This window comes from Hyla sarda, chromosome 2 (genome assembly GCF_029499605.1).
Source record: "Hyla sarda isolate aHylSar1 chromosome 2, aHylSar1.hap1, whole genome shotgun sequence".
In the NCBI taxonomy this organism is placed as follows: domain Eukaryota; kingdom Metazoa; phylum Chordata; class Amphibia; order Anura; family Hylidae; genus Hyla; species Hyla sarda.
In genome coordinates this window covers 103,301,575-103,326,832 of record NC_079190.1, presented here as the reverse complement: position 1 = coordinate 103,326,832, position 25,258 = coordinate 103,301,575, and the positions used below count along the sequence as shown (strand labels likewise).

The following is a 25,258-nucleotide window of genomic DNA, read 5'->3' as shown; positions in this document are numbered from 1 at the left end:
AAGGATTTCTTGTCACATAGCTTTTTTGGTGCAGTTTTTGCCCGCCCCTTTCCTAGACCACAACCACAGACCACACACAAAGTGTTGTGCATTGTGCAAACTAAAAATCATGTGTAAAATATCTCTGATAACGTGCCCTACATTTCAGTAAAAAAAAAAAGGGGCAAATCCTTTAAATATTCCTTCCCTCCCCACGCTGTATATTGAAGGATCTAATGACATGAGAACAACTTTTTAAGGAGGGGGATAGTGTGGTACACCAAAATAAGCTTGTGGAATATATTTAACAAACATTTTAGCTAAAAATGTAAAGCTTGAAAAGTGTAAAGAGCACAATGGGTGGATTTAAAATATATACCGTATATATAATTAGATATATTTATGGACTTCACAACTTCCATCTACAGTCATTGACGTAAATGTTGGCACCCCTGAAATTTTTCAAGAAAATGACGTGTTTCTCACAGAAAATGATTGCAGTAAAACATGTTTTGCTATACACGTTTATTCCCTTTGTGTATTGGAACTAAACAAAAAAAGGGAGGAAAGAAAAAAAAAAAAAGCAAATTGGACATAATGTCACTCCAAACTCCAAAAATGGGCTGGACAAAATTATTGGTACCCTTTCAAAATTTTGGAAAAATAAGATTGTTCCAAGCATGTGATGCTCCTTTAAACTCACCCGGGGCAAGTAACAGGTGTGGGCAATATAAAAATCACACCTGAAAGCAGATAAAAAGGAGAGAAGTTCACTTAGTCTTTGCATTGCGTATCTGCGTGTACCACACTAAGCATGGACAACAGAAAGAAGAAGAGAACTGTCTGAGGACTTGAAAACCAAAATTGTGGAAAAATAGCAATATCAAGGTTACAAGTCCATCTCCAGAGATCTAGATTTGACTTTGTCCACAGTGTGCAACATTATCAAGAAGTTTGCAACCCATGGCACTGTAGCTAATCTCCCTGGGAGTGGACAAAAGAGAAAAATTGATGAAAGGTGTCAATGCAGGATAGTCCGGATGGTGGATAAGCAGCCCCAAACAAGTTCCAAAGATATTCAAGCTGTCCTGCAGGCTCAGGGAGCATCAGTGTCAGCGCGAACTATCAGTCGACATTTAAATGAAATGAAACGCTATGGCAGGAGACCAAGGAGGACTCCACTGCTGACAGACATAAAAAAGCAAGACAAAATTTTGCCAAAATTAACTTGAGTAAGCCAAAATCCTTCTGGGAAAATATCTTGTGGACAGATGAAACCAAGATAGAGCTTTTTGGCAAAGCACATCATTCTACTGTTTAAAGAAAATGGAATGAGGCCTACAAAGAAAAGAACACAGTACCTACAGTGAAATATAGTGGAAGTTCAATTATGTTTTGGGCTTGTTTTACTGCCTCTGGCACTGGGTGCCTTGAATGTGTGCAAGATATCATGAAATATGAGGATTACCAACGTATTTTGGGTCGCACTGTACAGCCCAGTGTCAGAAAGCTGGGTTTGCATCCGAGATCTTGGGTCTTCCAGCAGGACAATGACCCCAAACATAAGTCAAAAAGCACCCAGAAATAGATGGCAACAAAGTGCTGGAGAGTTCTGAATTGGCCAGCAATGAGCCCAGATCTAAATCTCATTGAACAACTGTGGAGAGATCTTAAGATTTTTGTTGGGAAAAGGTGCCCTTCCAATAAGAGAGACCTGGAGCAGTTGGTAAAGGAAGAGTGGTCCAACATTCCGGCTGAGAGGTATAAGAAGCTTATTGATGGTTATAGGAAGTGACTGATTTCAGTAATTGTTTCCATAGGGTTTGCAACCAAATATTAAGTTAAGGGTGCCAATAATTTTGTTCAGCCCATTTTTGGAGTTTGGTGTGATATTATGTCCAATTTGCTTTTTTTTCCCCTCCTTTTTTGGATTAGTTCCAATACACAAAAAAAGAATAAACTTGTGTATAGCAAAACATGTGTTACTGCAATCCTTCTGTGAGAAATACTTAATTTTCTAGAAAAATTTCAAGGGTGCCAACATTTACAGCCACGACTGTAAATACACGAAGGAATGTAAAGGCTAGAAATAAAATGTTCCATCACAGCTGTAAGACATTCCTGTTAAGTTCTATTGAGCGTAATAGTAAGACAGCTTGTTTGCGAAGACATGTAAAAATTTTATATTCATGCTTTTTACGGCTCTAAAATAAGTACCAACCACAAACAGCTATTGTGCTATAACGTTGGCCAAAAACAGACTAAGGGTACGTTCCCACGTGCCGTATAATACGCAGCCGATTTTGCTTCCCATTGACTTCAATGGGTAGGAAAATACACAGCAAAATTCGGGAACATACCCTAAAGTTAAGACAGAAAAATTGGCCAAAAAAATAGTGAAAAGAAACTGTCAAATAAAAGGCCCAAATAATGGCTGAAAATATTTCGACCATTGTTTCATTAGAAAAAGTTTTGTGAACTAAAAAACTACGACTCACAAAACTGTGCAAACATAGCCTTAAGGCGTTACGGTCATTAAAAACAACTTTTAAAATGTTGATCAGACTTGTGAAAAGTTGTTGATCACACCGGGTCTCACTGCTGAGAGCCACTGTAATTCGCAGTCATGAGTCGGGGAAGTCATTGCGCTTGTTATGACAGTAACACTAAATTGTATTTCTCTTGCACCAAATTTGAGTGACATTTTATTGCCAAATACTGCTAGTTAGGTTATTACTAGGGAGCAGAGCATTGTGGGAGCTTAGAAGGTACTTACAGTGATAAACTTGGCTTGTAAGGTCACATTTCTGACACTCTGACAAAGACTCAACATTTTATAATAACTTTCAACATTTTATCATTTTTATTTTATTTTATTATATTTAATTACAAAATTATTTTATGTTGTCTTCAATATATCAATATAACTGTTTACAGAACCTTAAAGTGTATGGCCTTATGTAACAGAAATGATGCAGAGTAACATCTGCAGAATATCTGCACCAAATGCTGAACATCCGCAATTAATCATGCAAACATTGGAGCAGATTTGTTGCAGATTTTCAACATGTTATCCCCTCAACATGTTAACCCCTAGACGACAAGGCATACAGACGCCCTCATACCTGTATGCTCTGGATCTTTAATTACCATGAAAATGCACTGGCATTATAGAAGCCATGTTTGGCTGCCTACCAATAGGCGGGACATTACCGCTACTAATTAACCCTTTAGACCTTATGATCAATGTCGATCTGGGTGTCTAAAGATATAAATGAAAGTTGCTGTTTGCTCAGTGGTTGTTGCAGGGGTCCAATAAGCCAGGCTGTACCAGTGGAGTGCTGATCTCACTGTATTGCTATGCCATTTAATGATATGAACGTTTATTTTAAGTTGAAAGGGGTTGTCCAGGGACTTTTTTCATATTCAAATTTGTTTATTGAACAAGAAAAAAAAACGTAAGGGAAAGGGAGGGTAGGGGGGAGGCCACCATCAGAACGAGCGCCAATAACTGAGACAAAACACAGGGGAAGAGCAAAAGATACATCATTTAGGACGTGAGGGAGCGGTATTCCTGGGTTTCGAGAATTTCCAGGCATGCCAGCTAGCAAGTGGAACACTGCTCTGAGCGAGTGTTCATCACGGCTATACACTCCTCCATACTATGGATAAAGAGAACTTCCCTAAACCAATAAGTCACTGTTTGGGAGAGCACAGAATTTCCACCTCCTCGGGAAGACCTTGCGTGCTGCCGCTAGAAGCAGGCACACCAGTCCCTTTTCAGGTTCTTCACTTGTTTTGGCATCATAAATCGTAACAGCACCTGGGGGGCATGTAAGAAGACATGGCCAGTTATCTGCAAGATAAGGTCTACTATCTGAAGCCAAAGCATGTAAAGCGGGCCCTCCAGCCAAATGTAAGCCGAGGACTTCTTTTAGGTTTAAATGTGACAAGGATGGGCTGAAAAGAAAACAAACACAAAAAAAACACATCTATATTCCGTATTAATTTGCTGCGTACTTCTTGATACCTGGCAGATTTTCTGCAGTGTGAAACACACAGTGTATATGCTATGTGTGACCCCACCTTTATCTGTAGAATATTGTAAAATGCAATTTAAAAGTACTCCTTCAAACTCTAGATTTATATTATTAGTAAAATCTTTGTAGATATGTAAATTTATTACAGAACATTCAAAACGTGACTTTTTGGCACAGAGAAATATTCCAGGCGACTATTCTATTTTTATCTGTCCACATTACTGCTCTCTAAATCAGTGGTTTTATAACAGTGTTTACTAATTAACTTGTGGAAAACCTTCCGAATGAGCCAAGTCTATGATAAGGACATAGATGTGTTTTTAATACGGTCAGTGCAATTGACCTGTATACTAATGAAACAGATTACTTGTTAACATCAGGTTGCCTAACATTGTAAGACAAAGAACTTGCATTTCATAAAAAATGCCTACTGTACTTCTAGATAAACCTTTTATACAGGTGTAGCAGAGCTCAGGTTGTCATTTATACTTTGGGGGCTGCATCACTGCGTGTCCTTAACGTTACTTCATGTCCTGCATCAAATCCTTTGATGATATTGCATGATACACCCTCAAGAGTAGGTTAAAACTTGGTTAACTTTGAACGCTCTTTGTCTAAAATTATTATTCTTATCTAATCTATACAAACAATGGCAAGTTCTGTTCTCAGATTAAATTAATATTTAGTAAATATTAGACCTCAATGTACACAATCTTTTGTTTTCTAATTATGAATTGATACTCTTTTTGAGAAATCAAAACATTTGAAAAAAATACATAGGAAAACCATATGTTCCTTTATAAAAAGGCAGAAAACTAATTTTTTACCCGCATTTCTGTGTTTAAAGTTAAATCCCTTAAAGGGGTACTCTGGTGGAAAACAAAGGTTTTCAAATCAATTGGTGGCAGAAAGTTGTACAGATTTGTTAATTACTTCTATTTAAAAACCTTTATTCTTCCAGTATTTATCAGCTGCTGTATACTACAGAGGAAGTTGTGAAGTTCTTTTCTGTCTGACCACAGTGCTCTCTGCCGACATCTCTGTCATGTCAGGAACTGTCCAGAGCAGGATAGGTTTACTATGGGGATTTGCTTCTACTCTGAACAGTTGCTGACACAGATAGAGGTGGCAGCAGAGAGCACTGTGGTCAGACTCTGCGGAGTTAGGTTAAAAAAAAATAAAAAATAAAATAAACAAGCTTTGAACATCACATAGCAACATAAAACCCATCATCGAAAAATGGATAAAATATGGCACAACCGCAAACCTACCAAGACAAGGCGATATACCCAAACTGACAAGCTAAGCAAGGCGACTTATAAATAGAGATGCAACCAAGAGGCCCAAGGTGACCCTGGAGGAGCTACAAAGATCAAAAACTATTACTTGTGTATTTCACAAATCTTGCAGTTATGGAAGAGTGGAAAGAAGAAAGCCATTGTTGAATGTGAACCTCATAAATCCCGTTTGGTTTGGTCAGAAAAGACCAAATTGAACTTTTTGGCCTCAGTGCAAAACACTATGTATGGGGGAAACACACAATGGAGGTACATCATCCCCACTGTAAAACATGGTGCTTCTCTTCAGCAGCTACAGGGAAACTGGTCAGAATTGATGGATAGATGGAGTCAAATAACGGCAATCCTTAAAGAAAATATCCAGTCTGCAAAGGACATGAGACTGGAATGGAGGTCCATCTTTCAGCAGTGACTCTCCACAAACAGCCAGAGCTACACTGGAAAGGTTTAGATCAAAGTCATGTGAAAGCCCAGACCTGAATCCAATAGAGAATTTACGGCAAGACTTGAAACTTGTTGTTCACAGATTGTCTCCATCCAATCTTACTGAGCTTAAAGGGTTACTCAGCTCCCCAGCGTCCGGAACATTGAGTTCCTGAATGCTGTGTTCGGGCTTACGTGTTCACGCCCACCCCCTCGTTACGTCACGCCGCCATGTGACTTCACATCCCCCCCGTCAATTCAAGTCTATGGGAGGGGGTGTGGCGGCCATCGTACCCCCTTCCCCATAGACTTTCATTGATGGGGCAGGCTGTGACATCACGAGGGGGTGGGCCTGAACACAGAACCCCGCACACAGCGTCCGGGAACTCAATGTTCTGGTGTGAGGTGGAATTTTGCGGACGCTGGGGAACGCAGTTACCCTTTAATCTTTTTCTGCCAAAAAAATGGACAAACATTTCCCTATTTAGATGTGCAAAGCAGGTAGACATACCCCCAAAAGAATTGCAGCCAAAAGGTGCTTCCACCAAGTATAGACACTTAAAAAGCACTATGCTTGTTATGTTATTCAAACGGTACCGTATTTTTCGCCCTATAGGACGCACCGGCATATAAGACGCAACCAATTTTAAAAGGTGCAAAATCTACAAAAAAAAAAAAAAAGATTCTGAACCCAACAGTGATATTTAACCTGCGGACCTCCAGATGTTGCAAAACTACAACTCCCAGCATGCCCGGACAGGGAGTTGTAGTTTTGCAACATCTGGAGGTCCGCAGGTTGAAGACCACTGGTATAGGAGGTAATACTTACGTGTCCCCGCCGCTCGGGACCCGTCACTGCTGCCCTGGATGTCGCTCCATCGGTGTCGCCGCATCCCCGTGATGTCCCCGACGCTCCGGACGTCTTCTTCCCCGGGAACCACGCTCTCCGTCGCCATCATCACGTCGCTACGCACGTCGCTCCTAATGGATGACGGGACGGCGTGCATGACGACGTGATGACGTTGAAGGAAAGCGCTGGCCATGCAGGGGATCCCGGCACGGAGCAGACACCGAGGAGGCAGGTAAGGTCCCTCCCGGTGTCCTGTAAGCTGTTCGGGACGCCGCGATTTCACCGTGGCGGTCCCGAACAGCCCGACTGAGCAGCCGGGTTAGTGTCACTTTCGCTTCAGACACGGCAGTTAGCCGATCGCTGATGTCCTGTATTAGCCGCGGGTCCCGGCCGTTGATGGTCACAGGGACCACTGCGATAGGTGTGTATCCAGTTTTGGGGAAGGAAAAGTGCATCTTATATGGCGAAAAATACAGTAAATATCTATAAATATATTTGCATTTCAGTTTGTAACATTAGCAAAATGGGCAAAAAGAAGGGTGGAAACTGTAAAAAACTCCAATTGCAGTTTTCCATAGAAGAAGTTCAAGACACATTAACATAAAATGGAGGAATAAAAAGTTCCACTGTTTTTTTCGGTGCAGACCATCACAAGTAATCAGTTTCAGGCGTGTGAAAAGGAAGTCCATTTATTCAATAGCCATTACAAACAAGCCTCTTTTTCAATGTTAAAATTGGCATGTGCAAGCAGTGCAAACAGTGGGGTTTATAAAAGGAAAAGGGCGTAAAAAGATAATTGATTGCAGCAGGGCTGATGTCAATTAGGGCAGATACCGTATATACTCGAGTATAAGCCGACCCGAGTATAAGCCGAGACCCCTAATTTCAACCCAAAATCCCAGGAAAAGTTATTGACTCGAGTATAAGCCTAGGGTGGGAAATACATCATCCCCCCCCCTGTCATCATCCAGACCCGTCATTAACATCCTCATCATCATCACCGCCTGTCATCATCCAGACCCTCATCATCATCACCTGTCATCATCCCCTTGTCATCATCCCACACATCCCCCTTCATCATCCCCACCCCCCTTCATCATCCCCTTGTAATCATCCCACACACCCCCCCTTCTTCATCCCCTTGTCATCATCCCCACCGCCCCTTCATCATCCCCTTGTAATCATCCCACACCCCCCCTTCATCATCCCCTTGTCATCATCCCACACCCCCCCCCTTCATCATCCTCTTGTCATCATCTGCCCTCAGTGGTCTTCAACCTGCGGACCTCCAGAGGTTTCAAAACTACAACTCCCAGCAAGCCCGGGCAGCCATCGGCGATGGCCCGTCAGGCATTTTCGGCAGCGGAGGCTTACGCTTTTTTAGCCTCCGACTCCGAATCTGCCAGTGAGGACGATGAAGATCCTACATTTTTGTGTTCTTCATCGCCCTCCTCATCATCTAGCAGTGATGATGAGTCACCTGTACGGCGGCGGAGACGCCGCCAGGCGAGGCCACGCACCCCCCATGAGAGTGAACCAGTGGCCGACACTAGTACAAGTGGCAATGCCGCTCGTAATAGGAGTCCAGCCCCGCAGACAAGTGCACCGAAGCCCCCTTCCGGTGATCCTGTCTGGAGCCCCCCAGAGGGTTATCAGCCACGGATTCCTGAGTTTGTTGGCGACTCAGGAATCCGGATTGACACGGCTGGGTTCACTGATCTGGACTTTAAGTTTTTTTTCAGTGACAGCTTTGTCAATCACATGGTGGAGCAAACGAACTTGTATGCCCAGCAGTTCATTGCCCACCACCCCGATTCCTTTTTGGCCAGGTCCAATGAATGGCGTGCCATTGATGCAGCGGAAATGAGGACATTTTGGGGCCTCACGCTGCATATGGGCCTAGACAAAAAACCAAGTGTCCGTCATTACTGGAGCGGGGACGTCCTCTACCAGACCCCGCTTTACAGTATGGCGATGACATGGAAGCGGTACGAGGCGATTCGGAAATGCCTGCATTATGCAGATAATGCGGCATGTCCGCCACAAGGTGATCCCGCCCATGACCGGCTTTACAAAGTCATCGATCACTTTGGGGCCAAATTTTTGGAGGCCTATGTAGCGCTCAGGGACCTCTTGGTAGATGAGTCTCTCATCAGTTTTAAGGGGACACTCATCTTCCGCCAGTATATTCCCTCAAAGCGGGCGCGGTATGGCATGAAGCTCTATAAACTCTGCGAGAGTACCTCCGGGTACACTTGCAGGTTTAGAGTGTATGAGGGACGAGATATTGAACCCCCAGATTGTTCCCCCACTCTGGGTGTTAGCGGGAAAATCGTTTGGGACCTTATGTACCCATTGCTGGATAAGGGTTTCCACGTGTACGTGGATAATTTTTATACTAGCATCCCTCTCTTCACATCCCTTTCCGCCAGATCCACGTCCGCTTGTGGGACCGTGCGGAAGAATCAGAGAGGCCTCCCTCTAAATTTGGTCCAGACGCCTATCCCCAAGGGTGAGTCCCGTACCCTCACCCATGATAACCTGTTTGTGAAGTATAAGGATAAGAGGGATGTCCTTATACTCACCACTATTCATGGGAACGGCAGCACCCCTGTCCCTGTGCGAGCTACCGTGGGACCGGTCCTCAAGCCCGATTGTATTCTGGACTACAATCGCTATATGGGGGGAGTTGATCTCTCAGATCAAGTCCTCAAGCCATATAACGCCATGCGGAAAACACGGGCATGGTACAAAAAAGTTGCGGTCTACATGGTACAGGTTGCCATGTACAACGCTTTTGTACTGTCCCAGTACGCTGGCAACACAGGGACATTCCTCCAGTACCAAGAAGAAGTCCTAAGGTTCCTGATCTTTGGCGACCGAGAAAGATCAGGCCGGACTTCCCAAGGGTCTGGAGGCGCCAGGATCGTCCCAGGCCAACACTTTCCAGGTGAGGTCCCCCACACTGGAAAGAAGGGGCGATCCCAGAAAAATGCAGAGTGTCGCAGGAAGGGGATACGGAAGGACACCATCCATCAGTGCGACACTTGCCCAGATAATCCGGGCCTCTGCATACAATACTGCTTCAGGGAGTATCACACTTCCATGGAGCCCTAAATTTTCCCTTTACATTTTTAATTGTCCATAATTTGACCAATGTACCAAGTCCAGAGTACATTCCAAATTTTAACCCCATAAATCACTTAATTGCCCCCAAAAAAACAAAAACCTGATAACACCTCTGGGGGGATTTTTCAAAAAAATGGGTCATAGGTCACTGAGTCACTATCATCGGGGACTTTTTATGTTGCCTCAAATGCGCAGCGCTCTCTCTCCACCTGAGCGGGTGCGCATTTGAGGCAACAGGTTAGGGATGGCCACACACATCACATTCCCAGAATGATGATTCAGAGCATAGGGTTTGGGGCGGGCATTATTTATTAAGTTTTGGCTATGCTCTGGGTCATCATTCTGGGAACATATCCTGTTTTATTATTTTATGATTTATAGTTTTTTGGCCCACTATACCCCACCTGTCTACCCCAGTTACGGCCCGTTGTCCCCCATCGTGTTCCCCTATTTTAGGGCTCAGTGCTCCCCCATTAATGCTCCTTGAGGGGGGGGTCCCACATCCTGGCTGCTAAGATAAGCTCAAGGCCCCTGACTGACCTCCCACTCCAAGACCTGGTGTGCACCCGTGGAGCAAAAATCATCAAAAATTAAGGTATGTCCTTACTCCAAAGAAATGTATTTACAAATTTTGGGGTGTCTTTTCTGCTATTAACCCTTGTAAAAATGTAAAATTTTGGAGAAAACCCACATTTTAGTGAAAAAAATAAATATTTTTTTTTACATATGCAAAAGTCGTGAAACCCCTGTGGGGTATTTAGGCTCACTTAATTCCTTGTTACGTTCCTCTAGGGGTCTAGTTTCCAAAATGGTATGCCATGTGTTTTTTTTTGCTGTCCTGGCACCATAGGGGCTTCCTAAATGAGACATGCCCCCCGAGCAAAATTTGCTCTCAAAAAGCCAAATATGACTCCTTCTCTTCTGAGCATTGTAGTTTGCCCGTAGTGCACTTCAGGTCAACTTATGGGGTACCGCCATACTCAGAAGAGATGGGGTTACAAATTTTGGAGGGTATTTTCTGCTATTAACCCTTTCAAAAATGTGAAATTTTGGGGGAAACACATTTTAGTGAAAAAAAAAATATTTTTTTACATATGCAAAAGTCGTGAAACCCCTGTTGGGTATTAAGGCTCACTTTATTCCTTGTTATGTTCCTCAAGGGATCTAGTTTCCAAAATAGTATGCCATGTGTTTTTTTTTGCTGTTATGGCACCATAGGGGCTTCCTAAATGCAACATGCCCCCAAAAACCATTTCACAAAAATGTACTCTCCAAAATCCCCTTGTCGCTCCTTCGCTTCTGAGCCCTCTACTGCGCCCGACGAACACTTTACATAGACATATGATGTGCTTACTCGAGAGAAATTGGGCTACAAATATAAGTATACATTTTCTCCTTTTGCCCCTTGTAAAAATAAAAAAATTGGGTCTACAAGAACATGCGAGTGTAAAAAATTAAGATTGTGAATTTTCTCCTTTACTTTGCTGCTACTCCTGTGAAACACCTAAAGGGTTACTTTGGGGGGTGCAGTTTTTATAATGGGGTCATTTGTGGGGTATTTCTAATATGAAGACCCTTCAAATCCACTTCAAACCTGAACTGGTAACTGAAAAATTTCGATTTTGAAAATTTTGTGAAAAATTTGAAAATTGCTGCTGAACTTTGAAGCCCTCTGGTGTCTTCCAAAAGTAAAAAAACACGTCAATTTTATGATGCAAACATAAAGTAGACATATTGCAAATGTGAATAACATTTTTTTTAATTTGGAATATCCATTTTCCTTACAAGCAGGGAGCTTCAAAGTTAGAAAAATGCAAAATTTTCTAATTTTTCATAAAATTTTGGGATTTTTCACCAAGAAAGGATGCAAGTTACCACAAAATTTTACCACTATGTTAAAGTAGAATATGTCACAAAAAAACTATCTCGGAATCAGAATAACTAACAGCATTCCAGAGTTATTAATGTTTAAAGTGACAGTGGTCAGATGTTCAAAAAATGGCCGGGTCTTAAGGTGTAAAATGGCTGGGTCCTTAAGGGGTTAATGGCAGATAAGAACTTAACAGAATTAATCTCCAAAACTCCACAAATAACATATAGACTAGGAAAAATTTGAAAGATCAATTAACACATAGTTGTTTTGAACCTGAGGCTCCAAAAGAAATATGGCTATCGTCCAGCAAACCTAAGGGTACATTCCCATGCGGGAAATGTAGTATATGCCCCTTCATATTGAAGAGTAAGGTATTTGAGAGTAGTTATACACATGAAAAATTTGATAACAGACATTTTGCCAATTGTGAGACTAGGGGGGTAGTGTACCTACTTACATGTGGATGCCCTCTGAACTATGTGGGTAAGACTTTCAGGACATGGAAGTTACGTCTACAAGAACATATAGGCTATAAAAAACTATAAATCATAAAATAATAAAACAGGATATGTTCCCAGAATGATGACCCAGAGCATAGCCAAAACTTAATAAATAATGCCCGCCCCAAACCCTATGCTCTGAATCATCATTCTGGGAATGTGATGTGTGTGGCCATCCCTAACCTGTTGCCTCAAATGCGCACCCGCTCAGGTGGAGAGAGAGCGCTGCGCATTTGAGGCAACATAAAAAGTCCCCGATGATAGTGACTCAGTGACCTATGACCCATTTTTTTGAAAAATCCCCCCAGAGGTGTTATCAGGTTTTTGTTTTTTTGGGGGCAATTAAACATGCGAGAGACACCTATAGGAAAACACTTCGCTGAACATCATCAAAGTTGTCCTAAGGGACTAAGAGGGGGGAACTGGGACAAAATATTGTTGCAGCGAGAAGCTGAATGAACATTCAGGCTACAGAGTGTTAAACCCCATGGGTTAAATGATTCCATATCCTATACTTGCTTCATTTAAATACTTCTGTTACCCGTCAGGATCTCGACTTAATTTAATTTTAATTTAAACTAATCTTAAATTAAAAATTATAATACTAAAACTTACTATGTAATTAAACTTGGGAATCTAATAAATAAGTACATTATAGAACTATAGTAGAATTGATATCTTTATGTGGACCCCAGGTATGCAATTCCTGCGCAGTGGATTCCCTTAAATAGCAGTCAGTAACTGACTGCATACTATGGAACGCAAATCTTGCTTTGCCATATAAATCAGAACGAGGCTTGGAACGTTACCTCCTGATCCATTATCGTACACCTGTCCAGCCTCGCTCTGGTCTCGTTACCTGAATACTTGTGCGGAATATAAGTCACGTGTGTGACTACCGCACAGGTGATTGGATACTAGAATGAGGCGGAAGGGATAGAATAGGTATAAATGATCACAGGTATGCATTTTGAGTACGGCCGTCATCAGTGCCGCACGAACAGTGCAATAGCACTGCTGTATATTTATGGAGACCAAGCTATAATAGGTCCCTGACGATTTGAGGCTGAAAGAAACGCGTTGGACCCTTCTATTCTTTGAAGCATTGAGGTGTTGGAGCCACGAACAGAATATAGCACAGCCGCAGATCATCGCATTGAGGAACTACAAAGCTAAGTGTGACCACAGCATTCCTAATAACTAGCAGTGTGGAGATGGGAGGACTTAATGCGGATTATTACCTCTCCACAAACAATTAGTCTACAAATGATATTAAACATGTTAACTAAGGCTATGGTATAGAAAGCCTATTGTGCATCAAGATGGTATAGAAAGCCTATTGTGCATCAGTAGGCTGTTGCTACTGAGTAGTCTGTAAGCCCTAGGCTAGACTTATTGGAATAGGAAGCTCAATCAAAATCCTATATATGCACCAACTTGATTAAGGATGTGCGGTATACAATATACGTACAAATGGCCGCAGACTAGTAATGCAGTAGATTGAAGCAAGTAATATAGTGACAACCTAGATTGTTATACTATGATTAACCAAGACTGCAAACAAGAATTGCCACTGTCAAGATTAATATTAACATACATCTGGAGATGCATAGTGGACTTTGAAAAAGTGTTTAAAAACATTGGATATTGTTAACCTATGACTATATATCCCAAGTTACTGCGGTGGATACGGGATTGTACTGTTGATCTGCTGGAATATCATTATTATTGTGGTCACTGAAGATATAATCCCATTAATATTCACTAGTGCTATAAAATTATGATCTGTTGGAATATCATTATGACGAATGTTGTGGTCACTGAAGATATTATCCATTAATCATTCACTAGTGCATGTAACTTATGGACTACTTTGTTTATAACTACTGATAAGTTTCATTACATTGACTGGAGTGGATGTTCATTTAACGCAGTTGGACACAAATTCAAGTGTGCATTAGGATTGACATTGGTAAATTGGCACACGACTGCAATAGGAATGTGAACCACGATTTAATCAGTGTATTCCAAGTAGAGGAAACTGTGGCGGAGAGGACTTTGTGAATAAGGCTTCAACACTACGGTGTGAACTGTTGGCGCTTTTAAGGATTTTTTTCTATTTTTTGCACTCATTTTTTTCTATTCTTTGATAATAAAAGTTAATTTTAGAGGTTCCCTTTTGGTCAGTATTTTTGTATATAAATATATATATAAATATATCTAGTTATGCAATGATGGGATAATGTGTATGCATTGAAAAAATTTAAGGTGAATATACATAATTTTTAGGCAGCATACTAGACATTTTCCAGTTCTTCCTTCAGACCGAAAGGATGTAGCGTGTTCATTTAGAAAATCCAGAAGGACTCGTTTTTTCAAGCTTTCAAATCGATCATGTACATTTGTGGGTATCTGTTCGATTGCGGTCATTCTGAACGCTGGGAAGTCATTATGATGGCATTCAGCAGCATGGCGCGATACACTATGTTTAATAAAACCGTGATGTACGTTATGGCAGTGATTGTTCATTCTGGTTTTAAGCTGTTGCTTTGTTCAACCAATATTTTGCAGTTTGCAATTACACTCAAACATATAAATGACATAGGTAGATGTACAGCTCAATCTGCTCTTTATGTTTAACTTCTCTCCTGTGCTGTTGCTTACGTATGTGGTTGCTCCATGGTTTCTGTTTATGCAAAACTTACATGTTTTAAGTTGGCATTTGTAGCAACCTAGTCTCTCCTCTCTGCGGTGTCCAAAGAGGGAAGGAGTGCTCTCTCCTGTTCTAGTCTTTTTTTGCAGTTGACTGGGTGCGACAATACTCTTTATTGTCCTGGCACGTCTATCTGTAAACTTTGGTTTCTCTGGTAGTAATTTTGTTTAAGATGGGATCCAGGCATAAAATGTCCCAATGTTTTTCTATGGTTTCTTTGAATTTTAAATATCCGGCTGAATAATTCCTAATAAAATTGTATCTATATTCTTTATTCCCATGTTGCTCCTGGTTGTCTTTCTTGTGTGTCTACTTCTTAATTCCGGGTGGATTCCTCAGTGCCCTCTTATAGGCTGCTTCAATGATACTCCTTGAATAGCCTTTCTCATGGTGCCGCTTTGTGAGATATAGTCAGTCGTCTTGGTGCAATTCTGTCTATTCCGATGGAATTGTCCGTAAGGTATATTGTATTTCCATTTTTTAAAGTGGGAAAAAAGGTTTTCTTGGTCTCTTTGGTGCTTAATTCCAAGTCTAGAAACTATAATTTTTTCAGTGCATTCAGTGATAAATTCCAATTGTTGGTGTTCAAATACTCTGTAAACACCTCCTCTGTGCTGCTCCAAATGAATAGAAGGTAGTCTATGTACCTTTTATAGAACGTAATACCCTTCCAAAGATGTTCCGTATATATAAATGCTTCTTCATACCCTCCCATATATAGGTTGGCAAACGATGGGGCAAATTTTGTCCCCATCGCTGTGCCGGTTACTTGTAGGTACATCTCGTCTTGAAAACAGAAGTAGTTGTGGCTAAGGATTTATGAGATACTGTCAGTCACAAATTTTCTTTGTTCTACTGGCATTGCCATATCTAGATCCAAAAACTTTGATATAGTGTCAATTCCTTTTTGATACGGAATATTTGAGTACAAGGCAGTTATGTCTAGGATAGCCCATTTGTATCCCTCTTCCCACACTTGATCCTCTAACATTTCTATTAAGGTTGAAGTCTTTGAGATAGGATTGAAGTTGGATGATGTGTTTCTGAAGCACAAGATCCACATAATGTGAGAGGTTACTTGTAAAGGAGTTTACTCCCGAAATGATAGGTCTCCCTGGTGGGTTAATCAAGTCCTTATGGACTTTTGGAAGGAGGTAAAAGATCAGAACCCTCGGATTCCTCAGTTTCAGATATTCCTGAGTCCTTTTGGATTTTCAAAATGAACACGCTACATCCTTTCAGTCTGAATGAAGAACTGGACAACATCTAGTATGCTGCCTAAAATTATGTATATTCACGTTACATTTGTTCAATGCATACACATTATCCCATCATTGCATAACTAGAGATCTAATAGATATATATCTATCTATATCTATATTATATATTTATTGTTTTATATATACCCTTCCTTTCCATTCATTCACACTATCATTTCTATGTTATATAGATACATTGTCCTAATTGCGTGCATCTAGCATGCAAGGACACTGCATTTTAAAAAAAATTCCCTTTCTTTTTATTGAACAGATAGTGTATTCCATTTGCATTTTATATTTAACAGTTATAAATTTTTATACCCAGTATGGTTTAATTAGTAATTTACTGCATACGTGCATTTATATTATATATTATGTGTCTCTTTTTACTAATAAGTGACAATCACTATATGTTGACATGCATTGCACATAAGCCTGCATTTTCCCTTAATTACAGCCCCCAATTTATTGTTTCTAAATTAGCATCACCATCATACACATTTAGCCAGAACCAACCATGATTTTTCACTTATATTAACCCCTTGGGGACGGAGGGTTTTCCAGTTTTTGCACTTTCGTTTCTTCCTCCTTACCTTTTTAAAATCATAACCCTTTCAATTTTGCAGCTAAAAATCCATATGATGGCTTATTTTTTGCAACTCCAATTCTACTTTGGAATGACATCAGTCATTTTACCCAGAAATCTACGGCGAAACGGAAAAAGAAATCATTGTGCGACGAAATTGAAGAAAAAAAAATGCCATTTTGTAACTTTTGGGGGCTTCCGTTTCTACGCAGTACATTTTTCAGTAAAAATTACACCTTATCTTTATTCTATAGGTCCATACGATTAAAATTATATCCTACTTATATAGGTTTGATTTTGTCGTACTTCTGAAAAAAAATCATAACTAAATGCAGGAAAATTTATACATTTAAAATAGTCATCTTCTGACCCCTATAACTTTTTGCGTACGGGGCGGTATGAGGGCTCTTTTTTTTTCTCCCAAGTAAAGCTTTATTGAAGTTTTTACAATTACAAGAAAAATAGGAAATAGCAACAATGAACAATGATCCTCAGATCAACACTATGTCACAGGTTTCATCAATGAGGGTCACATAATCACAACTTCGCTACTTCTCCAAACTGAACTAGCTAACACTCGTAGCGAATGGTAGGCACCTCTCAATGTAGCAAAACATACGTCAATTACCGTAAGAATAAGAGGTTCCAAGGAAAGGTAGGACCACGTGTCCATAAGACCCAGGTACAGAATGGACACAGGTAAGAATGTGAGCCAGATCAGTTCACCTTGATGGCTTAATATCGATGTGATGTCAAGGGTTGTGTGAGGAAAAGGGGGGGAAATGTAGAATGAGGGGAAGGCCAGGGGAGGAGGAAACAGAGAGTTGAAAAAGAGTAGGGGGATAGGAAAGGGGGTGAGGTAGTCATGTAAAGTGAAGGACCAAGTAACAGAAAGCGTTCACTTACCACGCGGTCTGGATTCCGGAGCCACCCATGTAGCCCAGGGACCCCTGGAAAGCGCCTGCATGTCTGTCATGTCACTACCTGTATGTCGTCGGAAGGGGGGGGGGGGAGAGAGAGTAGTAGGCAGTACTGAGCAGCCACATACATGGGAGCTAGTTTTCAAGATACAAGGTATCGTACCCCTGGGAAGCTGTGAAGGTCAGCCATGGCGACCAGATAGCAGTGTATTTAGTAAGATGTATCGGGTCGTCAGCTAGTAATTCTTCCATTCTAAGGATCCTTGAGATTTCTAGGAGCCAATTTGAGATTGAAGGTGAGTTGGTAGACTTCCATAGTCTTGGTATTACTGACCTAGCTGCCAGGAGCATGTATGATATTAACCTCTGAGTGGGTCTGGGCAGTAACTCTGTGAAGATCGAAAGTAAAAGAGTATCTGGTGTACGCTGGAGTGTCACCAACGTTACGCGTTGTATAATGTCCAGAACCCCAGTCCAGAAGGTTGATAACCTTGAACAAGAGAGCCATATATGGAGCATGTCCCCCTTTGCCAAATGGCATCTCCAGCACACATCAGGGGTCCCTGAGTACATGCTGGCCAGTAGCGCCGGGACCCTGTACCACCTGGTTAATATCTTGTAGTTTATCTCTTGTGCTTTGCAGGAGAGTGAAGTTTTGTGGCAGTTGTGTAGAGCCTGGGACCAAGCGGAATCAGAGAATGTATGCGCCACATCTCTCTCCCAACTTGCTTTATAGGGTAACTGAGTTTTGATGGACGCCGCCAGTAAAATTGGGTACAGGGCGCTCACTGGGTGTGGGATAGGAGACCTGGCCACGCACAACCGCTCAAAGTCCGACAGAGGTCTATGTAGGTTCAGGGCCCTATAGGATGTTTTGTAAAAGTGCTGCAGCTGCGCATATTGGAAACGTTGTATAGAGGTTGGCGTTTTCCCATAATGTCTGAGAGGGGTTTAAGGCTGTGATCAGTGAGGAAAGATTGGAAAGTAGTATATATCTTACTCTTATAGGCAAGGTATTCTCCACCATATTGGGCGGGGGGGGGGGGGGGAGGCGGGATTATGAAATAGTGGGGTTAGAGGGCCATAAGGGCTCATGAAGTTTTTAGCAGTACCATTTATGTATTGATCAGACTTTTTGATCCCTTTCTTTCATTTTTTTATTATATAAAAAGTGACCAAAAAAAACGCTATTTTGGACTTAGGAATTTTTTGCACGTACGTCATTTAGAATAGGGTTTAATTAATGATATATTTTTATAATTCGGACATTTCCGGACGTGGGGCTATAAAACTGCACACACTGATCTTTTATATTGTTCAATGGTTTCTCATACAAAAGCATTTATCAATGATTCTGCAGCTTGACTGCTCATGCCTGGATCTCAGGCACTGAGCAGTCATTCGGCGATCGGACAGCGAGGAGGCAGGTAGGGTCCCTCCAGCTGTCCTGCAAGCTGTTGGGGATGCAGCGATTTCACCGCAGCGATTCCGAACAGCTCCCTGAGCTAACCGGCAGTGCTTTACTTTCACTTTAGACGTGGCGTTCAACTTTAGACTCGGGTTCTGGCCTTTGTTAGAGGCCGGGCCCGACCCGCTATGAGGCAGGGCCACGGTGTAGCCCCTCGTTATAGACAGGAAGCAGGCTGAGGGCGTATAGGTACACCCTCCGTCCCCAAGGCATTAACCATTGTACCCATGTCAGCAGCAGACCAGCGCTTACATACGCGCTGCCGCGATCCCCGTTCACTGACAGCACAAACACTTACATGTCCACAGACATTCATTTATTCTGACAGCACGCATGCGCGACTCACAGCGTCCCTAGCAACCTATATCACCAGCATACCAGCGCTTACACACGCACTGCCACTATCCCCGCCTGCTGTCATCCTCACAGATAATGTCAGGAGACCGCTAAACAGACACGAGATGTAGAAGCCCCATAATCCAATCCCCTACACAGTGCCTAATGCCGCTGCACTAGGTGAAGGGCTTGTCAGCATTACAAGATTCTCTTACATACATAGCTTCTCATGAATGAAACACGTGGCTTACCGTTTACACTGCACGTCAGTGCTCTGCGCTCCCGGCAGAAGCCCAGACGTCAGCCTTGCTGCAATCAATTATCTGCCCTAATTGACTTCTGCCCTGCTTCAATGAATTATCTTTTTATGCTTTTTTTTCCTTTTATAAACCCCACTGTTTGCACATGCCAATTTTAACATTGAGAAAGAGGCTTGCTTAGGCCTCGCAAAGTTCGTAATGGCTATTGAATAAATGGACTTCCTTTTCACACGCCTGCAACTGTGATTAGTTGTGGCGGTCTGCGCCGAAAAAACCCGTGGAACTTTTTAATCCTCCATTTTATGTCTCTACGCTCGGCTGAAGACCCCTGACTGCCGATACCAGGGTGGCTGCCCCGACATCTTTACGCTACTTCTGGTGGTTGTGTCTGGCACAACCACAAAAGGTGAGCATGATTGCCCCTATTCTCTGATTTGATGGATGAGTTTGCTCTCACTATCCAGACTACTATCCCATGAGAAGCTCTGCTTTGTTTTTTCAGAAACGTTTGCTTATAAGACACATTAACAAAAATTGCAACCATGATCACAGCATAGCCAAATGCTAACATACATTTTTGCACTGAGGCTTTAGTGCAGGGGTCCTCAAACTACGGCTCGCAGGCCACATGAGACCCGCGGAACACAGGGATGCCTCTGTTAAGTCCCTGCGGCCCCACGTTTACTTTAAAAACGTGGGGACCGCCGGGAGCTAGCGCATGCAGGGACGTCACTGAAATCCCAGGCGTGCGCCCATGGCAACGGAGCACGGAGGAGCAAGAAGGACGCGCGCTGGCAGTTGGTAAGTGTTTACCAGAGGCATGTCAGCTTCAGTGTTCCGACCGAACTCCGGTCCTGCTATGGGCGGAGCGGTGGTCGGAACACTTTAGTGGGCAGTACACAGGCATACTGTATCGCTGGAGGCTGTAGGCCTGTGGTGGAACATACTGCCAGCCTAATGTGGTGGAACCTACTGCCAGCCTAATGTGGGGGAACATACTGCCAACCCAATGTGGGGGAACTATACTGCCAACCCAATGTGGGGGAACTATACTGCCAACCCAATGTGGGGGAACTATACTGCCAACCCAATGTGGGGGAACTATACTGCCAACCCAATGTGGGGGAACTATACTGCCAACCCAATGTGGGGAAACTATACTGCCAACCCAATGTGGGGAAACTATACTGCCAACCCAATGTGGGGAAACTATACTGCCAACCCAATGTGGGGGAACTATACTGCCAACCCAATGTGGGGGAACTATACTGCCAACCCAATGTGGGGGAACTATACTGCCAACCCAATGTGGGGGAACTATACTGCCAACCTAATGTGGGGAAACTGTACTGCCAACCTAATGTGGGGGAAACTGTACTGCCAACCTAATGTGGGGGAAACTGTACTACCAACCTAATGTGTGTGTGTGTGTGGGGGGGGGACTATACTGCCAGCCTAATGTGGGGGGGGGGAACTATGCTGCCAACCTAATGTGGGGGGGGGGACTGTGCTGCCTACCTAATGTGGGGGAGCTGTACTGCGTACTTAAAGGGGTAGTCCACTAATAAGATATACAAGTGTGCATAGGAATTTGTTAATATTTTTTTTTAACTATAGTCCGGCCCTCCAAAGGTCTGAGGGACCGGGAACTGACCCCCTGTTTAATAAGTTTGAGGACCCCTGCTTTAGTGTGTCTAAGAACTAGACCAAAATAAAGAGCTTTAACAAAGTCATAGTTTTTGATACAAAATGCTTAACAGAAAACACAATTTGTACTGACATATACTTACATTCCTTCATCATGCCTATATCGACACAGCGCTTCAATCGACAGGATTGGCAATGTCTCCTGTTATCTTTTGTTATTCTACAGTCCCCATTAAAAGGACAAGTGAAGACTGCTTTCCTCTTCATGCTTCTCCTAAAACAGAGCAGAAAATCTAAAATCAATTAACAAAAAAATCACACTAACATTTTATACATCTTTTATCACTACTGTATATGTGTAGACAACACACCTGGAAAAAATATGGTATATGGCGAATGGCATACTGCTCTCTTTAGTTAGCGATAGCAGCAGGGAGGGGGCTACACTCAAGAGTGTGGACAGAAGGGAGAGTATGAAGGGCAAATCACACAGGATGAAGAGAGGGAGGAAAGCACACAAACTAGAGGTGTAAAAGAGAAACCAAGCTAATTTTTTACAGACCTATATGCATAATACATAAGTGAAAATCAAGAATAAAAAAATGCTTTAAAAAAAAAAAAAAAAAAAAAAAAAAAAAGGTGTCCACTGACTTTAAACACCACTAATGTTAAGCCCTTCGATTCAGCTGAACCAAACTTAAAGCTGTATAGAGCACAGAAGGTGCTTCAACAAGGAGAATTACTGGAGGCTGGGCTGTTACCTCCATAAAACAAATAGCTAAACATAAATACAATATGCTATACACTAATCCTTTTATTGGGGGACTAGTCTAGACTTCTATAAATAGATTGTTTCAAAAGGAGTACTCAGAGTGCTGCTCCTTTTTGGGGTCATGCACTGCTCGCATAGCCAAATAGCGGCTGCATGAGGGTCCTGCCTCAGCTGCTGAGTGGGCAATACACACGTCAACCCCAAACATAAAGAGCACTGTACAATGGACTGGCTTCAGCAGCAGGGGTAGCGAGAAAATTATGTATAGGGTTTTTTGTTTTTTTTTGTACCAGGCTGAGCAACTCAGAATACCCATTTAAGTCCCACATTTATAATAATTACAATGCTATTTGATCAAATCTTAATTGAGAAGGGCCATTTCCTTTAAAGGGGTACTCCGGTGGAAAACAATATTTTTAAGATCAACTGGTACCAGAAAGTTCAACAGATTTGTAAATTACTTATCTTCATCCTTCCAGTACTTATCAGTTGCTGTATACTACAGAGGAAGTTGTATAGTTATTTTCTGTCTGACCACAGTGCTCTCTGCTAACACCTCTGTCCATGTCAGGAACTGTCCAGAGAAGGAGCAAATCCCCATAGCAAACCTCTCCTGCTTTGGACAGTTCCTGACATGCACAGAAGTGTCAGCAGAGAGACCTGTGGTCAGGAACAAAATAAAAAAAAAAAAAAAAATAAGAACTTCCTCTGTATTATACAGCAGCTGATAAGTAAGGGAAGGATTAAAATATTTAAATAGAAGTAATTTACAAATCTGCTTAACTTTCTGGCAGTTAATAAAAAAAATGTAAAATAAAATATTTTCCACTATAGTACCCCTTTAAAGTTTTTAGTAATTTCAACAATCTGACCAACAGCTATACAAAAATGTAAGTATAAAAGTTCTTGGTCAGCACTTCATCTATTATTGTGGTGTAAAGGCTGGTAGTTCAAAATAAATAGCAAAATGCCCAAAACTCACTTTCCTTGAAGAAACAACATTTTTTTTATTTGCATATTGTGAAAAATACAAAGCATGCAGCACTGGACACAGCGTTGCAGCTGCTCATCATCACATAGTATACTAAGGGCACATTCACACTATCACACTACATATTTTCTGAACTGCACAGTCACACTACAGAATTAACATGGCAGAAATTCGGGATCTAAGACTTTTCTGCTTTTCTAAGACAATTTTTTCTGCAGAATCTGCTCAGAAATTCCTTGCTGTTTATGGACTCCGCGCATTTCCAAATTTAGCGCCAGTTCTAGTGCCAGCTTTTTCTGCTTGCACCCGCAACAGTGTTGGGAATTTTTCTTTTAATTTATACAAATATTATATTATAACTATTAATTGCAAGAGGAAATAAAGATAAGTATTAATTCACCTGATTCACAAAACATGAAATATTCTAAAATGACAAGAAATTTACTTTGCCTACGGTTGTGTGACTCATTGGCTAAATAAAAGGAGATCTCCAGCCATAGACACTTATCCCCTATCCTCAGAATAGGGGATAAGTGTCTGATTGTGGGAGGTCCGAATGCTGAGACCCCCGCGAACTCCTGTATGGGACCCCGGCCGACATGCCCCTTCCATGCATCTCTATGAGAGGCGTCCCCGCCTCTCCCATAGAGCTGTATGGAGGGGCAGTGTAATCGACCTCAGTGAGGTCCACGACACGCACATTAGCCGTGCAGGGCTGCGGAAATGCTGGGTCTCAGTACAGGAGATAGCAGGGAGTCCCCACAATCCTGCAGATAGGGGATATGTGTCTACGGCTGCAGTACTCCTTTAAAACTACAGCAGAAAAAAAGAAAAATAGTATGTTAGGATCATGATAGTGATCTGCTTGACATTTTAATAATTTTTTACACCTATTAAAAGATGGGATGTTAGCCAAAGAAACTAAATTCATGAATGAGGCAAAGCTACTTTATATACTATACTCAAAAGGCAGTAGAAAATATATTCCTTGTGGTTCACAAGTGAAAAAATACAAAAAGTTCCAGTGTTAAAAATAAAATAAAAATAATATATGGCGAATATCAAAACAGGAAATATGTACCCACAGACAAACATGTATATTGTAGGCTGGCAAGGTTCTATTTCAGAGCTAAAAAAAAAAAAAAAAAGTTAGGATGCAGACCATCAATTCTGACAAAAAGGACTTCAACCAATAAGAGGACAAGGACTGGTTTTACAAACTGCAGTGAAGGTTCCACATGAATGTCTAAAAATGCCTCTGCGCTGGAAATTATGTTATTCATAATAACCACAAGTGTACTTGGAGAGCAAAGACACCGCAAAGGGGAGGAAAAAAATTGGTTATTTAAAGAAAATGCTATTACATTTTCCACTCTGCCATTACATTTTGTTGTTGTTGCACCACAAGATTATAAATAAGGACCATGTTAATTGTATGTTATAATCTATGCCGACTTACGTTATGCCAAGAAAAATGTGAGGAACTGAAAAGCTTATAGAAAAACTTTACCCAAAATAAAGTATATATAAGAAAGAACTATAAAAGTTAAAACCCCTAATAACTTAAAGTGTACCTGTCAGATCCAACAAAAATAATTCTGATCCTAATTCTGACCCTGTACATCTATTTTTTATGTGTCAAGCACCTTTATTTTTTTATTACACTTTTAATTTAGCTCACTAGTCTGAATTCCTCTCAAAGGGAGGGGGCGTGGCCTCACTGTGCAGGTCTACGCCCCCTCCCTCAGTATGCTGTCTGCTCACATTTCCCCTAGCATTAGCAAAACTACAACTCCCAGCTTGTCCTCACTGACAGTAGCGGGACACAAAAAGACGGTGGGAGGATTTTTCCTCCAGCTGTGAGTCCTGCGCTCACAGCTGTCAATCAAGGAAGTGTGTCCATGACATGGGTGATGATGCATGGACACAGCAGGACTAGTATGTGTCCAAGCAGGCAGGGGGCAGTTGTTTGATTGGCTTTTTTAGTATAAGATACTGAAAATTTTCTAATGAAAGCAATTGCAAAACCTATTGGTTTTGCATGCTTTACAACATCTCAAAAGTTTTTGTATCTGACAGTGCCCATTTAAATTCATTTTCAGTTTACATTACATTTGCTATCAGCTAATAAGAAACCAACTCAACAACTGAATTCTTGTCAATTCTGCAAAAGGGGCCAATACAAAAACAGAAAAAATGCCGACAGGTCTGTCA

The 25,258-nt window shown here is 41.7% G+C and overlaps 1 protein-coding gene across 3 annotated transcripts in view; it reads right to left on the bottom strand.

The window, feature by feature from the left end:
* Window positions 1-25,258, bottom strand: part of VDR (vitamin D receptor) — a 180,354-nt gene that overhangs the window by 63,426 nt on the left and 91,670 nt on the right. For all 3 annotated transcript variants that reach the window (XM_056562744.1, XM_056562743.1, XM_056562745.1), the window contains one exon: window positions 21,425-21,555. In XM_056562744.1, the coding sequence (XP_056418719.1) occupies window positions 21,425-21,555 (131 nt within the window). The remainder of the gene's footprint in view (window positions 1-21,424; window positions 21,556-25,258) is intronic.